This window comes from Crotalus tigris, unplaced genomic scaffold (genome assembly GCF_016545835.1).
Source record: "Crotalus tigris isolate CLP2741 ecotype Arizona unplaced genomic scaffold, ASM1654583v1 scf7180000018155.2402879, whole genome shotgun sequence".
Lineage (NCBI taxonomy): Eukaryota > Metazoa > Chordata > Lepidosauria > Squamata > Viperidae > Crotalus > Crotalus tigris.
The window spans coordinates 1,942,298-1,956,518 of NW_024096851.1; the positions used below are offsets into that span (position 1 = coordinate 1,942,298).

The 14,221-nt window shown below is 41.5% G+C and overlaps 1 protein-coding gene across 2 annotated transcripts; it reads right to left on the bottom strand.

Moving 5' to 3' along the window:
• Positions 1–366: 366 nt before the first annotated feature.
• Positions 367–14,050, bottom strand: RTCA (RNA 3'-terminal phosphate cyclase). 2 transcript variants are annotated; one of them, XM_039348483.1, is made up of 11 exons: positions 13,771–14,041; positions 12,808–12,908; positions 9,921–10,064; positions 7,946–8,069; positions 6,546–6,604; positions 5,590–5,731; positions 3,886–4,010; positions 3,683–3,741; positions 2,753–2,847; positions 1,749–1,853; positions 367–621 (listed from the first exon to the last, which is right to left on the bottom strand). In XM_039348483.1, exons 1-11 carry the CDS (start codon positions 13,816–13,818, stop codon positions 523–525), a joined length of 1,101 nt encoding a protein of 366 aa, XP_039204417.1. In that variant the 5' UTR covers positions 13,819–14,041; the 3' UTR covers positions 367–522. The 2 variants fall into 2 exon arrangements, with proteins under 2 accessions (XP_039204417.1, XP_039204418.1); XM_039348484.1 differs by lacking the exon at positions 367–621 and having other exon boundaries at positions 1,773–1,910; positions 13,771–14,050.
• Positions 14,051–14,221: the final 171 nt, after the last annotated feature.

A 14,221-nucleotide genomic window follows, 5' to 3' on the forward strand; every position in this document is an offset into this window, starting at 1 on the left:
GGCCTTTTGAAACCTAGATCTGATAAGCTATTTGTTTAGTTTAAACTACAATTTAGTTTAGGACTATGTGGCAGAGAAAGCATATCCCTTAAATTCTAACTGACATTATTTATATCATTGAAGGGTCATTTTGTCAAAAAGAGGATACAAATGGTGAAAAAACATCACTGTCCTTGTGATGCAAATACCATCAGTTGCCCAGACAGCCTTGGAAACAACAGATTTTGTCCACGGTTTTTTTTTGGGGGGGGGGGGTGGAGAAATAAGTCCAAATTAAAATATTGAATTTTAGGTGCGTTTGTTTAATTAACCCTATCACATAAGCCACTAATAGTCTTTGGGCTGAGGCAAGATATAAGCCCAATAAATAAGTACATTTATTTATTATTACTTTAATAATAAAGGGAATTTAAGGAAGTGCTTTATTCAAACATTCCAGTGAATGAAGTGCAATACATTTATACAGATTTTTAAAGAAAAACAAACCAAAATAAACATAACACCATCCCACCCAAGCAATAATTACATATTTGTATTTAGCAATCCGATTCCTTGGCACTCAATAATATGGGTATCCTTGGAAGATGCTTCATCTTCTGATTTCGTCACGGTAAACTTAGCCTGCAAACAATAAACAAAAAAACCCCATGCTTTCTAAAATTGTTCTTCGCATAAACTGGACTCCAGGCAAAAGGCAACACACAAAACATTCAAAAATTACAAATACAGATAATCCTCATTTACCGACTGCAATTGGGACCAGCAACTAAGGTCATGTGATTGCACCGGACCTCTATCAGTTCTGCTACAGTCATTGAGCAAATCACCATCGGTCATTAAATGCAACATCATCTGACCATGACTTATGAATTCAGGCCAGCTTCCTCTTGTGAGACACCAGCGCTGAAGGTCACAAATGGCGATCATGTCACTATGGGATGCTGTGACCATCACAAAGGCACAGTGGTTATGAAGTGCCAAACTGTAATCACATGATCGCAAGGATGCTGTGATGGCCGTAAGTTTAAGGACTGGTTATAAACCGCCTTCTTCAGCACTGTCATAAGTTTAAACGGTTGCTAAACAAGGCAGTCGGTAAGTGAGGACTACCTGTAAGGTGATATTTCTTAATACTGTAATCCAGGGGCCTTCAAACTTGGCCCTTTTAGACTTGTGGACTTCAACTCCCAGAATTCCTCAGCCAGCATGCCAGGCTGAGGAATTCTGGGAGTTGAAGTCCACAAGTCATAAAAGGGCCAAGTTTGAAGACCCCTGCTGTAATCTAATTCAATTTCCCCAAAGAGAGCATTCTGAAGTCAGAGTGCCATCTCCCAAAAGACTTTATTATATCTGATATGTGCTACTACTAATGTTACTCAGGAAATTTCAAGTTTGTATCCTGCTGGCATGCACCCATTGCACAAAAGAGGGATGGTTAAAAATCGTTATCTTCAAGCAGATATTCCATAATCCAGCCAGTAGACCAGGCAAGTCAGCTACCTCGAGAAGGAGGTGCTGGAGGGCAGTAAGGATGTAAGCTGCAATTGTTATGCATCCTACCTTAGGCTCAATATGTTGAAAGTACCGTAATTGCCATTCTTTCCTGTATACATGGAATTGTGAAGGGCATCATTGTATCTTTTGCTTCCCAGTGCCAGCCCATTTTTCACTAGAGATCATAAAGCACTACTGGCCAGACTGAGAGATTTGGAAGTTCAACCGATCCGTAAAAAAACCCTGGTACTTACTTTTGTCAGCAGTTCAGCAAAATGTATCGCTGTTTCAGAGTGCAGCGTAATTGGTCCAGTTTTTATTCTCGATTTCCCATTTGCTAAAGCCATGAAAATTATCAGCTGGAGGGGATCAAAAACAAGCCAGCATTATGAATGCCTGAAGGGATGCAATACTCCCTGTTATAAAAAAAGAAGAAGAAAGACACATTCTTTGACTATCTGACTGGACCATCTCTTTATGGGGTGCCTTTCTTTCTAGACGTTTTTGCTTGCACCATTCTGAATTATCTGAGTTGATTACAACCAGCCAAGTCGCTGAAAAATGTATGGTTGCAATCCTGAACATATAATTAGGGAGTAAGTGCCACTGAACTTAAATATATTTATAAAGTAATCTTACTTATTATTACTTACCGGTAATAAAATGTATTAGTCAGAAAAGATTCTACCACAGTGGTCCCCAACCTTTGTGGCTTGGGGGCCTGGAGGTGGGGGGGGGGAAAGGGAACCGGGCCACGTGAGTGACGGGCCGGTGTGCATGCAGGCGCACAGCTCAACTTGTGCAAGTTGAATTGCACATGCGTTGGTTTGCCGCTCATGCAAGTTGAGCTGTGCATGCACGCCGGCCTGCCACTCATGTGACCTGGTTCCAAATAGGCCACAGCCTGGGAGTGGGCCGTGACCCACTGTTTTTCCAGTGAGGTTGGTCTGAAATTCAGCAACCTGCTGGAAATGTCAGAGTATTTCCTTATTAGTATGCTCTTAATAAAGCTCAGGAATTATTAGAAAGAGCTTTCTTCTCACTTCACTCTCCAGCTGTGTTGGATTACAATCCCTATGCACCTATCATTCAAGATGACAAGATTCATAGGCTATCACAGCTGGTGGGCAATAGATTGAGAAAACCTGGATACTGAATTAATAATTCCTTGGATCTCTAATCCACATGTATGAGAAGGTGTGTATGTGATATTTCAGCTTTTTTTTTTTATGAGAGACTTCCCACACGCAGCTCTTACTTGGTCCTGCAGATAATCATCCACAGCACCTCCATGCCGAAGATTTCCCAGCAACATTTCCGCTGCTTCAATTCCAACTTTGTCTGCATTTTTACCTGTGAGAAAAATTAAGTAGGGAACCTGATTTAAATAAAATGCTTCTAGCACGATTGCCTCCTCAATAAATGAAAATATGTTCAGAGCAGATTTCTACCTTTGGATGGTTTAAAATTATAAAAGGCCTTCATTCACTTTCACAAGATAGCCAGGGAGAGTTATGAAGTTTTGCTTTGTGCTGAAATTTAATATCAGATACTCATAAAGTTATATTTGATTTAGAATGAACTATAACATAACATAACACGTATGGCTATTGTGGCTTCTCCCAAATATGTGCTATATAGTAAGAGCCCAATTTAGTGAGCCTTGATACAATGAACTTCGCATGCAATGGATCCGAAGCATGTTGACATAATTATACAAATGAAGTATATGGAGGAAATGATATATGTACACACATATATAAACACACACATGCTTCCTCTTCAGAAGCAGCCTTAGAGACTCAGCCAGGGCAAGCTCTCTATTTGTAATAAGATATCTTTTGGACTAGAAGACCCACGTTGCCTTATTGGGAATATTATTTATTTATTAAATTTATATACCACTCAGAACTGCCTTATCAGGGAGATGGGCAGAATAGAAATAAAATAAAATAATAGGAAGGAAGGAAGGAAGGAAGGAAGGAAGGAAGGAAGGAAGGAAGGAAGGAAGGAAGTCATAATGAAGCTGTCATCAGATAAGAACATAGAATGGATATAAGCCGGAGAAAGGAACTGGAAGACACCGCCATTCTTTTGGTTTGTCACCATAAAGCCAGAGCCTTTTACAAAACGGGTACTGAGGAGGCCAAGTCGCATGAAGCAATGTCCCGGTGCCTAAAGCTCTCACCTCTTTTACCAAGGGATGATCCTGCCAGCAAGCAGCCAGTGGATGTCTCTGCAACAATTCTAAACAAAGTAAAAACTTATAGAATTATCTGAAAACATTGAAGCTCACCCCTCCTATTCTCTCCCAAAAAACAGCTCACAAGAAACCAGTTGGCTTCCTATGGCAATAAACTGGACTCTCAAATGACAGCCAAACTCACTCACATAATTCCAGATCCTGTTCCAAAGGCCTCGTTATCCGGCTCTCTAACAGTCTGAATATTGACATAAAGATCCCGAATCTCTTTCCTGATGCATTTCACTGCAGCGGAAGCCATATCTCTGGCCACCTAAAGTAACAAAAAAAGAGAGGAATGCATGGAATTCCCAATGCAAGAGCTTTCCATCATATGTGTATTTCACATGGAAAGAGGGGAAAGATTGTTAATTTTGCAGAAATTTGCAAACAGCGTCTCCTGAAAAGCTGATCTAGAGACAGTTTGCTTAAAGTAGCTCACCTGATGATTCCCCACCATTTGTACAGAGTTTTGTACAGAACAACCTGAACCCGTTTCAGGTTGAGGTCTCTACTTGGTGTTTGAGTGGCAAGTCAGGGGCTGAACTCAAGTACGTTGGGGGAAAAAATAAACACAAACGTCTTTAAATTGAATCATACACAGGAATAAGACTATGGCCCTCAGGTTTATTGAGGTTTTTTTGTGAAGAAAAAACAACAACTGCAAGATCAATGCAAATTCTGGAGAGGTTCTGGAAACCACATCAAAGACTCTGGATGGTGTCAAGCAGTCTTAGGACCACTGATAAGACAACCCTGCTATAGAAAGGAGGTCTCATCTGGAAGCCTTCTTTCAGAGCAAATCTTAGCCCTGTGATCAGTTGCCTAAACTACAGAGCAGCTTTATAGGTGACCTGGCTTATTTGACTCATTCAGCAGATGAGAGACTGAGGTAAAAACAAAAACAAAAAAATGATTTTTTTAAAGTTATCAAATAACTTTCTGGACAAGGGTGAGAGTCAGACTCTCAGAAGTGGTTATACACCAGTGTTTTCATATAACATATTTGGCAGAGAGACTCAGGGTTTTGGTGGATTACTTATTTATTTTTTGTAATGACCTATTTGGTGATGCTCTTATAATCAGAGTCCTGGGCACATTTAGGAGATAGTCACAATCACCATCTTTCAAAATGCTATATTGTAACAGGTTAGGCTATCTGTCTATCTTGTCCACTACTATGAACTTTGACCAGAACCAGTTTTGCCATATCTTAGGCCAGGGGTAGGCAACCTTGGCTCTTTTATGACTCGTGGACTTCAACTCCCAGAATTCCTGAGCCAGCCATGCTGAGGGGAAAGGGAGAGGTTTCCAAGCTGAGCCATGCTGGCTCAGGAATTCTGGGAGTTGAAATAGACGAGCCATAAAAGAGCCAAGGTTGCCTACCCCTGTCTTAGGCAAATGTCCTTCTTATTTGCTTATTTGCGTTGTAACTGAAGATGCCAATTAAAGGACTGGATCTGGGATCTTCTTCAGGCAAAGAATCTATTTGACAATGGAGCTAATTATTTTTAGCCTTATGACTGCGTAACAAATTTCTTAATATGGCACAAGTGGAGAACTGTAAAATGATCACTCTACTATGTTGCTATTATAACGAAATTGCCCATATTATTTTTCAAGGCAGCATGGCATCTTTCTAAGATACAGTTAGCGTAACAATAGCTTGCTAATAACCAGAGGACTGGTGTATTCCTTCTAGGAAATCATAAGCTATCATTTACAAATTCTAACATGTTAACTAAACCAAACTATTTTTATAACTTAAAAGCAGTGTGAATTCAGTCCAACTTTGGATCCAAATCTTACAGGACAAGCCCTTTTCCTCACCTAAATCTATCAGACATACTTACTTTGATTGGCAAAGCCCCAGCTACAAAGGCTCTTCCATGGATCTTGGTCACCGTACCACGGTCAGTTAAAGTGATTGGGTTTAGCTGCTTAACTGGGGACATTCGGACAACCACTTCACCGCCCCCTTTCGGATAGTAGCCCCTGTTGAAAATAATAACACAGAGAGCTCAAAATAATGAGTTGATTTTTTTTGCCACTAAAGATAAACCTTCTCAAACATAAATAGCACTCCTGCAAAAGGCTGATTTAATCTAGTGCTCTATTTCCTACACCAGAGGTCCCCAACCTTTTGAACACCAGGGACCAATTCCATGGAGAAAGATTTTTCCGCGGACCAGAGGGTGAGTGATTTTGTGTGCTTCCTGCATCCCATGGTTGGGGCTTCGCTTGTTTGTATGGACCGGCTGCTGGCATGCCGTGGCCCAGTACCGGTCCACAGACCAGGAGTTGAGGACCCTTGTCCTACACCACACCCCATTAGAGTATCTTTGATAAGCCCACAAGCATGTTATGAACATTAGGGATCAAGCAAGTAAATCATCTTAGAGGAGACAGCTCAAGAACGGAAGGAGCTATCACCTCACCCTTTACTCTATGGCACATCTAGTCCTCTGAATCTAAAATCATCAATGTGCAAGTTCCAAAAAAAAGATGAAACCGGGACAAAGAAGCAAAAGAGAAAGTCAAGAGACAATTCGTGTCACAATTTAATAAATACAACGTATGTTATTCTCCCTATCATTTAACAACTTGGACCAGTTATGAAAGAGTTCAAGGGAAGCTTCTCTCTAGTTTTCAGAGGCTGCACTTACTTTTAATGGCCTCTGACTCAGGTCAGAGGTCATAAGCAAAAGGAAGGGAGTATCTTTTGTAGCCAAAATGCAGGAAAGTTATTGGAAATGGAAACTTGCAGTCACAGAGAGAAGACACAAGTCAACATACAACTGGAACTCACCTCCTTTTTATGTCACAGTCTACAATCAAACCAAACTTTTCAGCTATTGGCTTGAAGACCTGGAGAGTAAACACATTTATTGAAAAACATAGGTACATCCTTTTAATGAATAAAGAACCCTTTAATCATGTTGCCAGATTGATGCAGAAAACAGTATAGCTATCTGCCTGAGGGCCTCAATATTTTATCTGAGTATGGAAAACTGCAATTTCTATGGACAATAGTTTGCTATCAAAAGCTAGAACTTCTTCCTGTTTTAAAAGGACAAGCTATAATCTGTGCAAATCGCTTCTATTCTAATCTGCCACAAATTAGTAGACTCTCACAGATACTCTCTTAGACACAAAAGAAAAGGAACGAGTCAAGTGTTTTCAAGCTCATGTTGACTATCATTTTATATGACATGAGGCAATGTAGCAGATATCCTAGAGAAAGAGTTAGAAGGAGGGGTAATATGCCACTTTATTTCTTTTCAGGCAGACAAAATCATTCTTATTCTCTTTTTTCCAACAGAAGAGAATATTTGTAGGTCAAGATTAAACTATGTAATCCTTGATGCTCTCTGATGAGTTGTTGTTTGGTTTCTTGCAGACGGTTCATCACCAAACTAAGTAATATCAAAAATGCTAATGATGATTATTGAATTTGATTATCATAATAATGATGTTATCTAGTTTGCAAAAAACCCACCAAACTCAGAGAGCACTGAGGACCTCACAGTCTCTGTGTTTTGCACTTGAGACACAGTTTGGACTAAAAAATATCTAATGAATAAAAATAAAACCACCTATTATATTTGAATCACTCTCTTTGCAATGTGGGCAGAATGTGCCATATGATCCACACAATCCTATTATTTTCAGTAATAAAAATATTTAGTGTCCAACTGAGTACTTACAAGAAGCAAACAAAATTCGGAAATAACCATTCACTTGATTGTGACAAGTATGAATAAATAAGACATGGAGGCATTTATTACAACCTGAATAGATTAAGGCAGTTTTAACTTGCTTTAACACTGTTCTAAAAAACTTTATCATCGCTTCACCAAATATGTTGCGCAAGCTTTAAAAAGTTAACATGGTGGCGCATCAGCATATAAAAAAGGGGTGAGTCTTGGCTCATGAGCCATCTGAGTATTTGGAACCTCCAGTGCTTGAATTTAGCCCACTTAATTTATCACATCAGTTTTTAAAAGCATTTTCTTTCCTTTTCTGCCATACTTTCAGGTAGATGCGTGATTAAAAATGCTTGAGGACCAGCAAATATAGTGAATACATTCCCAGTATCTGCACTGATAAAACTAATCGGACAAGTCCACGGTGAAACAACCCCAAATGAAGGCTAATTGGGTCGGCAAGATCAAAGGCCCAACTTTAAGCATATGAACTTCCATTTACCATCAATGTATAGTCAATCTGAGGAGCCATCTCTGCATTGGTACCGCCTTTCAAACGGAGTTCAGAAGGAGAGGCCGCAAAAAGAACACAGGGCATGGCTACTTGCATTAGCAAGCAAACACTCCTGTGATTAAAAAAAAATGCATAGACAAAATTAGATTTATGTTCTCATTATGTTCCAAGCAAGGAGTGGGACTCAAATGCCTAAATATCTCCTTCAACTCTATAATTTTGTTGCTACTTTTACACTCTCCCTTCTTGAGCTGTCTAGGGCAGGGGTAGGCAACCTTGGCTCTTTTATGACTCATGGACTTCAACTCCCAGAATTCCTGAGCCAGCATGGCTAAGCATTGTAACCTCTCCCTTTCCCCTCAGCATTGCCGGCTCAGGAATTCTGGGAGTTGAAGTTCATGAGTCATAAAAGAGCCAAGGTTGCCTACCCCTGATCTAGGGGAAAGACATCTATGGTTTTCTTTCTCACCCACCTTCCATTTTACTCTCACTATGCTTTGGAGTAGTAGTTCTTAAACTTTTTTTCTCTTTCCACTTTTAAAAATTATGGAGCACCCAAAAGAACTTTTGTTCTTAAATATTACATTTACCAATATTCACTGCATTAAAAACTGCTGCATTTGTTGCCACTACTGCTTCTCATTAACTGATGAGATTTTAATATTGTATTTCAACAAGGCTTGGCAAATAATTTTGACCCCTGAGAGTGTCTTACAGGACCCCAAAGGTCCTAAGTCCACACTTTAAGAAACACTAATTTAGAGGGGGAACAATTGGCTCCAAGTCACTCAGTCAGCTTCACAGCTAAACAGGATTGGAACTAAGCCATTCCACTGTTAATTCAACAATTGGTTAATCTCAACTTTGAAATTCTGAGTCATTCTGCACTTGTAATTTGGTGTTAGGATTTTGCAATTGCAGAAACTGGACTTCAATCAAAAGGCTCCAGGATCCACAAAAGGGAAAAATCTATAAAAGAGAAAAATGCTCTCTAAGAATTATTCTTAGAAAGCAGCAGAAAAATCTATCCTCCCCAAAAATCAGGACATACAGTAATAAAATATCAGTGTATATGTGTGTGTATGTATTTGTACTTTTTCTTTCATTTTGCAGCAAGACTTTTGTTAGTTGGGTGTCTTTTAGGGGCATTGGACTACAATTCCCATATCATACTTAGCCATCCCTTTACTGATTGTTGATGGCAGGATTGTATAAAATACACTTGGAAAGACACAATTCTATAGCTTTAATGCAGACATGTCAAACACAAGGCCCAGGGCCTGGATACGGCCCGCAAAGTGGTTTCATGTCGCCCGCGAAGCCATCCTGGAAATAGTGAGGGAACGACCCCCTCTGCCTTGGCCCTGGCCCAGGCCAGCCGGGAGCCAATGTACAATTTTGTGGTGGCCATCTATGCTGAAATGCATTCAGCCTTAGCTCCACAAGGCTGTCTAGAAACAACGAGGAACCAGGAGAACCTTGAGCATCAGCCTTGAGGAAGTGGGGCTGGGCTTGGTGCTGCGGGTGCTCAAGGGCCAGGCTGGGCATTTGACCTCTGCTACCCAGGCTCTGGGCAGTCCGCATCACCAACCCCCCCCCCCCGCATGGCCTAAGAGGAACAGTGAGGCTCCTCCAGTGGACCATGCCTTGGCACTTGCCTTGGTCCCACCCCCTTCTGCCAGAGACCCTCAGATCTGTCCCACTCCTGCCCAGGCCCCCATAGGCATCCTTGAGGCGAATGATGTAGAGCTGGCTACGCCCACCCAGTAGGCCACACCCACTCCATCACGCCCACCCAGTAGGCCGCACCCATCCTGGTCACACCCACCTGGCCCCCTGAGGGCAACCCACAATGCTGATGTGGCCCTCAATCAAATTGAGTTTGACACCCCTGCTTTAATGTATAAGATCTCTTCAAAACTGAGTGCTAATTAATACCGTACAAATGCAAAAATAACAATACCCTGCTGTTTTAGTGTCTGCTATGTGAGTTCCACCCTTGATCTTCCCAGGTGTGAAAGTGATCTCTGTTGAGCCGATGTCTCCACCTTCCATCTGTCCATCACATAGAGCACGAACCATTTGCAATCCAGACAGGTGCTGAGGCCTTCAAGTCAAGTACACTGTATTAGAACATAAAGAGAGCCTGGGCATGCATGCATGCATGATACAAAGGAAGCTCAGCGTAAGGTGATGCCTTCCTCCATCACAGGTTAATTAGCCACTTCTCCCTACTTGCCCAGGAAAAATAGCAGTAATCCCCCGACAAGCAACTGACAATTATTCTCAATTACGGCATCCCTTGTTTAGAAAGAATATTTCTCCAAGACTGAGAAAGGGGTGCCTTTTACCTAATTTCACAAGGCCTTTGGTTTCAAAATCCTTCTCTAGGCAATCAGTTCAGATTTCTGACATGTGTGATATATGTTCCTTTGATAGCAATGGGTTAAACAGAGAGACAGTCAAAAGGATGTCAAAATGAGAAAGGGAGGGCGATGATAGAGATACATGGTTCTACTTACTTTTGGTTCTGACTCCACCCACCATTTGTTTCAGCCCCACCCACCATGTGGGATGTACCTCCCAGTCACTTAGGACAGAGGTTCCCAACCTTTGGGGCACCAGGGACTGGTTACGTGGAGAGAGGTTTTTTTGCGGACTGGAGGGGGTGTGGTTTTGTGTGCTGACTGCATCCTGCGGATGGGGCTTTGTTTGTTTGTGCGGCCCAGTTGCTGGCATGCCACGGCCCGGTACTGGTCCACAGACCAGGGGTTGGGGACCCTGAGTTAGGAAATATGGTGCTATGAGAACTAAAATTAGTCTCATTCACTACAGTATAGCGCCATATGACCCTGTAGCAACTTCCAGGACAAAAGTATCACAGGAATTCTGTCTCCCAGAATTGAGCTTTGAGCTTGAAAGAGAAAGGAAGGCCAATGGCAGGCCAAAATTATTCCAAATGGATTTTTCCTTGCCCATTATCAACAAGGATAGAACCATCAATTGCACAGAAGTTTAAGTCATTTGATATATTATATAAGAATAGTGATATGATACGTTTTTATTTTTGTTAATCATTATATTTATTCATTACATATATTTTAACTGCTATTAGATTGCCACTTAGAGCCAGTTTTATGATGGAAACAGCACACAAGCCTGAGAAATAAAAATAATAATTTATGATTGTTGAAATGGCTTATAAGCTACTTTGATGGAATATGTGCTCTAAAAGGCAAAATATAAATAATAGTAAAAATAAAACAACACAATATGTGTGTAGAACCACATAATACAACATAACTAAATGCCATACTGCCATCATAATAGGATTTAAGCAAGCTGCTACACTTTTATTTATCCATAAATATATCTGTAGATATATATCTATAGATGAAAACAGATGAAAAAAGTTTTATAGCCACAGAAGCATTAGCCCCTTTGTCCTATTTCAGATCATCACTATTATATGCATAATAAGAAAAGATGCCCAAATGCCTATTCAAAATTAACTGAGGGAGCTTGTTAATTCTCTTTTTTACTACTCAGTCTAGACACTTTGCTTTGGACGTTAGGTTAGATCCTTCCATGAATCTGTCTTATAATATAGAAAGCAAATTCTGTCATTCTACTTGCATAAGAATTAAAACTATCAGAAATCAGCAACCTGGGAAATGTATCAAGAAGTTTCTAAGGGAGATTTTGAACTATGATGAAGAAAAGAGTAAATCAGAAAGTAAACATTTATATAGGAGAGTACCTAGTGGGAATTTATGTGGAAGAGGAGATGGTAAATGGATTTTATTTTAAAGTACGCCCAATACTTTATGCCACCTGTCCTGTGAGCATGAACATTCAGCATAAAATACTCAAGGGTATCACCTACAGCCATATATCCCTGGTAACAAAATTCATAAGATTTATTGGAATGCTAACTATGTACCAATCTATTTCTAACCTGATTTAGAATGTTAACTAGAAGATTCGGACATATAGATTAGAGAACAGTCAATACCGAACACTCCAATATTAAATAAGCTTTTCATATACAGTAAAGGATTGATTGCTCGATTGATTGATTGAGATCCAGCCCCCTCTCCCCCACTGCATTTTGAAGTATGAGAGAACAGGGAAAGCAAACCCATGGGCCTCCAGATGCTGTTAAACCACAACTCCTAATATACCTCACTATTGGTCATGCTTGGAGGATGCTTGGAATTTTAGTTTAGTAATCTTTGAGATTCACATGCTTTCCCTCATAGTCTGTGAAAAATACAGCTTTAAAACAAAATGAGAACTAAGCCTAAGAAAATAGCTTAAACCAGTCTAGCATTCCAACACCACCAACTTGAGAGTTGTTATGCTCAGGGCTTTTTTTCTCATAGAATGCCCAGAACGGAGTTCCAGCACCTTTTTTGGATGGAACCTTGTAGGGTGGGCAAGGCGGGTTGTATGACATGTGTGAGTTCCGGCACCTTTTTTTTTTTTATAGAAAAAAAGCACTGGTTATGCTTACAGATAGCAGCATCTGGCTGATGTTTCTGACTTTGGAAGCTAAAGAGCCTTGGACCTGGTTACTATTTGGGTCATCAGGCTGTAGGCTAGACAAGGATGTCAAAGGCAATGCCAAACCATCCACTTCCTTAAGGGAGTCTTTATCCTTAATAACCATCAGCAAATGGGTACTCCTTTGTAGCCACCATAAAACCTAAAAGGGTTTTGCAGATCAGTAATTTTTCTGAACTTCTTCACAAACCTGGCATAAACACGAGCTACAATGATCTGATAGCAGATTTTTTTCCTTAAGATTAGCTCGAAATTCGCTTTCCCCAAAGTTCACCAGGATTTACCTCAGACCAGGCTGACTCCTGCCAGCTCGGATATTTTTCACCTGCAAAGGTTTATTGAGCAAGCAACTCAGAGCTGTAGAAACCCTCAAGATCTGGCCACCCTGCAAGGAAAGCAGATGGTCATAAAATTGGAGCTGTTGTGAAAGACTGGAAAGCCGAACCTATGGCACGGGTGCCAGAGGCGGCACTCAGTGCCCTCTCTGTGGGCACGCATGCCATTGCCCCAGTCCTAGGCTTTCAGCTGGGTATTATAAAACCTTTTCGCTTTAGGCCTCTGCCGTGTGCAAAAAAGTTCAATCAGTCAATTTCAACTTCTTGGGGGGGGGGAGATCTTGCAAAGTTGGAATTGATTGACTTTTTAGTCCCACCCAGTCTGCCATTACCATCGCAGCCATGCCCACCCAATGGGCCATGTCCACCCAATTGGCCACACCCACCCAGCACTCAACGATGCATAAATTGGTTTTGGGTTGCAGTCTGGGCACTCAGTCTCTAAAAGGTTTGCCGTCACTGGCCTATACCCAGGGTCTGTGCCAAGTTCACAAGTCTGTAATGCCCATTTTCAAACAAGGATGGGGGGGGGAGTGTTAGGGGCTGATAAGTACAGATATCATAATACACTTAGGCAGGCAAGCCACTAATTTTGGAATTCTTAATTTATTCAATGGGAGGCATGCATAAGCGATTCCTGGAGATACCTACTGGGAAAGGAGGAATGCAAAGATTAATATTGTATTTCTTTTTCCAAAGTTAAGAAGATCCACGGCAGAATGGATCTTCGGGGGGGGGGGTTAACTAAGTTTCCGTTTCGGGGAAGAAGTGCCCTTCTTGTTCGCTCTCCGACACCAACCGAACTACTCATTCGTTCGTTCATTCATTTCTTGGGAACGTTCGGTTGCGCTCCCGTCCCGAGCCAGAGCCACGGGATTTGGCTGCCCACGATTCTCTTTTCCGCTAACTCACCCCTTCCATAACGCTGCCATCTATCTCCACTTGGCCTTCGTCGCTCATGGTGGGCCGCCGCTGAGAGGCCGCGTCCTGCGTCCTGTAAGTGAAGAGGCCTCTCCAAAAGATCAGCCTCCTCGCTCCCAGAAGCAGAAATGGCGAGGGACCGGAACCCGACCCAAGACAAGCACGGAGAGCGAGAAATCCAGCCACGGCCGCAGCAACGCCACCTCCGCCGGTTTTCTGCCTCTACTGAGAAAGCGGGCGGGGAGCAGGCGCAGAACAGGGCGGACTCCGCTGCTCCTTCTGCGGCGCTCGGGAACTCAGTTACTCCAGTGGCTTAGAAAATAAGAGGGCTTCGGCTGCCAAGTTATTTCCATATTCAACTTTTGGGAAATCTTTTCCAGGAAGGCTGTTATTTTTTCTTCCTAAATGCATTTCAATTTCTCTTCAACCACAGCTCGACTGA

Excerpts from the sequence above, each read along its gene's own strand:
- RTCA (XM_039348483.1), bottom strand. The coding sequence starts at position 13,818 with ATGAGCGACGAAGGCCAAGTGGAGATAGATGGCAGCGTTATGGAAGGG. Across the intron at positions 6,605-7,945 it reads AGATTGACTATACATTGATG|GTCTTCAAGCCAATAGCTGA; the intron begins GTAAATGGAAGT and ends TTTACTCTCCAG. Across the intron at positions 622-1,748 it reads TTGCTGAACTGCTGACAAAA|GCTAAGTTTACCGTGACGAA; the intron begins GTAAGTACCAGG and ends TATTGTTTGCAG.